The following is a 2973-nucleotide window of genomic DNA, read 5'->3' on the forward strand; positions in this document are numbered from 1 at the left end:
TCCTTAGCTCTGGCATGCCGCGGACAGTATCAGAATGGATCACAGCAGCTAACTTTGCCTCTGTGCTACACAGCCTGAAAGCCACGTGGGGCTGGCAGTCTCCTTGAATTTACGAGATTCCTTCTCTTGGCTTCAGAGAGCAGAATCCTTGTAAAGGTCCCTGCGCTGCCTGTGCCCCAGAACAAAGGGGAGAGGCGCAGCGGGGGAAAGTGTTATATGCACACGTTCACACCCATCATCCCAAACACAGCAGGTAGGTCAAATTAGTAGCCCGCCAGCCTTAACAGTTCTCCCTTAACAAGCAAAGCGGCTACAGGAGAGAAAGCAGCGGCTTCAAAACACAACCGCTGCCGCTGTTCCCATGGATACCTGCAATGGGATCTCGCCCTCTCCCAGGCACTCCCAGAGCCCGGACTTTTAAAGCACTGGGCATCCGCACAGATACCGGCAGGCACGACTGGGTTTCCGATCTCTGAGGAGCTGTGGTTTGCTTCAAAACACAGCCCAGAACAGAGGCTTTCTATCGCCGGTCCCGTCCCTGCCTCTCTTTGACTCAGTAAAGATTGGTTTGACTCAGTAAAAAGTAATTTTTCTTCTATGTGTTGTTTGTTCAGGTGCCCTGAAGAGGAATTTGTCTTCCGAACAAGTCAGAGCAGATTTTATTGCTCTAGGTAGGTCACCTGACTCTCACTAAATACAAGATAATTAATATTTATCACATATAGTAATCTCATATGATTTCTCCCACAGGCCTCAGTGAAGAGAAAGCCAGTTATTTTGCAGAACAGGTATTCATGTATTTCTGCTTGTTTCTAAGCTAACAAAATGTCAGTCTGGGAGAGGGAACTCGTAAAACCCCACTGTGCTCCTGAGACGGGTCGGCACTTTGGGTGTTTGCTTCAAAACCACCTCAGCATTTTGAACTGAAGAACCTCAGAGAACTAATAAGGAGCAGTTTGTGTGATGATACATCTGGTTTGCCATGGCCTCTCCCTCATCAATGTCACGACTCCTGCACTACTGTGTGGCTTTCATGTGATGTTTTTATGCTTCCCATGGTTTGAGCCCTGAGGTCATGCAGTTACATGAACACATGGCTTTTTGCAGAGATATGGTTACACTGAACCAGTGTTAAAACAAAACCAGTGAGTTTCATTTACAGAAGCGACAAGGCAGCTGGAAATCCTAGCAGGACTCAAACACCTCTGAAAGCCCTCTTGACCCCTTTAGTTCATCCTCCACTTGGGGCTTCTGCCATCCTCTGCCTCAGCTCTGACTCCTGTTGAAATTTCAGGTACAAACAAAGGCCTCTCAGAATTGATTGCTGGTGTGTCTCTTGCTCTTGCAGTGGAAGGTGAATTCCCCCACCCTAACACGCCTGGCTGTGGGTCAGACGCTGATGATTAACCAGCTGGTAGATATGGAGTGGAAGTTTGGAGGTAATAGAGCTACAACATAAACTGAGTGGGTTGGGAAGCTCAGCAGCAGCTCTCAGCTAAATAACTTTATTTCACCATTTAGCTAACAGATTATCTGCCTTCTTTTCTTTCTGACTCACAGTGACTGCTGGGAGCAGTGAGCTGGAAAAAGTGGGAAGTATCTTCTTACAGGTAAATCTCCCACATCAGAGAGTTCAGGTTGTAGTGCAGGTAAGGAACAAGCTCCAACCAGGCATGTGGGAAGTACTGGCTGTGAGGGGAAGGAGAGGGAAGCTGGGCCTCATGGGAACAGGCTGTGTGACTGCATCTCCTTCAGTCTCTTGAGTGCCACTGCCAGCAGAGAGCAGGCATGCTGCTGTTTGTTTCTCCTCTGGAGACATGAGGTATCACAGAAGCGTGGCCCACTCTGAAAAGCTGTTCAAAGAAGCTCAATCAAGCAAAGGTCAGACCACCTTGGGGAGGGAGGGGAAATGGGATCAAGGCCTTCCAGAGATCCTCCCAATGCCCAGGGAATCTGTTCCTGTAGTGACACTTCTTGAAAAGCTTGTCAAAGATGTGTGTACTGTGCAGTGGTGTGAAACTCACAGCAAATTCCTGCTCTGCTGTCCTCTCCTGGTGCTCAGATACAGGTCTTTGAACTAAAATACCTCTACTTTTCCTTCCCTCAAGCTGAAGCTGGTGATTAAAAAAGGAAGCCAAATGGAAAACGTGTATGTTGGTGAGTTAACAGTTCTGGACAAGAAGGATGTGCTGTGAAAGCAGTTCAGGGCTCTGGGTGCTGCTGGAGGTGGGAGAGTCTGGGAGCAGAACCCAGGGAGGGTCACTGCAAGAGCATTGCTGTGGCTGTTCCTACCTCAGCCTCTCTCCACCATCGCTGCTCCTGTCCTGGCCCCCCCATCACCCTGCCCTCTCCTGCCCCAGCCTCTCCCTGCCACAGGCACTCTGGAAGTGTTTAGGAACGCTAACTGCTGGGCATCTTCACATCTGTGTCTCAGTAAACACAGATCTGCTGCACAGCACAGCAGATGAGGAAAGTAAATGACTCCCAAGCATGGAGTGCTGTTAGAGATCCCAGCCTGGCCACCCTGGCAGCCTGGCTAGTGTAAGGAACCAGCTGCCAGGAGTCACAGTGGCTAATCGTGCCCAGTTTAGGTGAACAGGGGTTGCTCCCCAGTAGCACCAGAATGCCTTTAGCAATGTTGGAAGTGTAACCTGAAATCTAAGACTTGATGCCTCTTTTTTTTTTCTGTAGAGTTAACTTTGCCCCAGTTCTACAGTTTTCTGCATGAAATGGAACGGGTCAAAACCAGCCTGGAAAGCTTCAGCTGAAACTGCACAGGCCTGAGCCGACATCTGTCCAGGATGTTTAATTCCTTCCCAAGGTCCTGCAGATCTGCTCTTTCCCAGCTGATGCTCACACCCTGATAAGAGAAGACAAGCTGTGCAACGAGCAGTGGTGTCATGGCCCAGCAGGACCCATCAATCCTTCAGAACCTGAAACTTTGGCAAGTCTTTCAAAGCACCGACAAGTCCA

The 2973-nt window shown here is 49.3% G+C and overlaps 1 protein-coding gene across 1 annotated transcript in view; it reads left to right on the top strand.

Annotated features, from left to right (window-relative positions):
- Positions 1–2768, top strand: part of COMMD7 (COMM domain containing 7) — a gene marked incomplete at its 5' end in the record, with an annotated part of 3964 nt that extends 1196 nt beyond the window's left edge. Inside the window, 6 exons of the mRNA XM_009071751.1 lie at positions 615–671; positions 751–788; positions 1349–1439; positions 1561–1610; positions 2109–2157; positions 2692–2768. Of these exons, the coding sequence (XP_009069999.1) occupies positions 615–671; positions 751–788; positions 1349–1439; positions 1561–1610; positions 2109–2157; positions 2692–2768 (362 nt within the window). The remainder of the gene's footprint in view (positions 1–614; positions 672–750; positions 789–1348; positions 1440–1560; positions 1611–2108; positions 2158–2691) is intronic.
- Between the last annotated feature and the right edge of the window lie 205 nt (positions 2769–2973).

The sequence above is a fragment of the Acanthisitta chloris genome, unplaced genomic scaffold (genome assembly GCF_000695815.1).
Source record: "Acanthisitta chloris isolate BGI_N310 unplaced genomic scaffold, ASM69581v1 scaffold11463, whole genome shotgun sequence".
NCBI lineage: Eukaryota > Metazoa > Chordata > Aves > Passeriformes > Acanthisittidae > Acanthisitta > Acanthisitta chloris.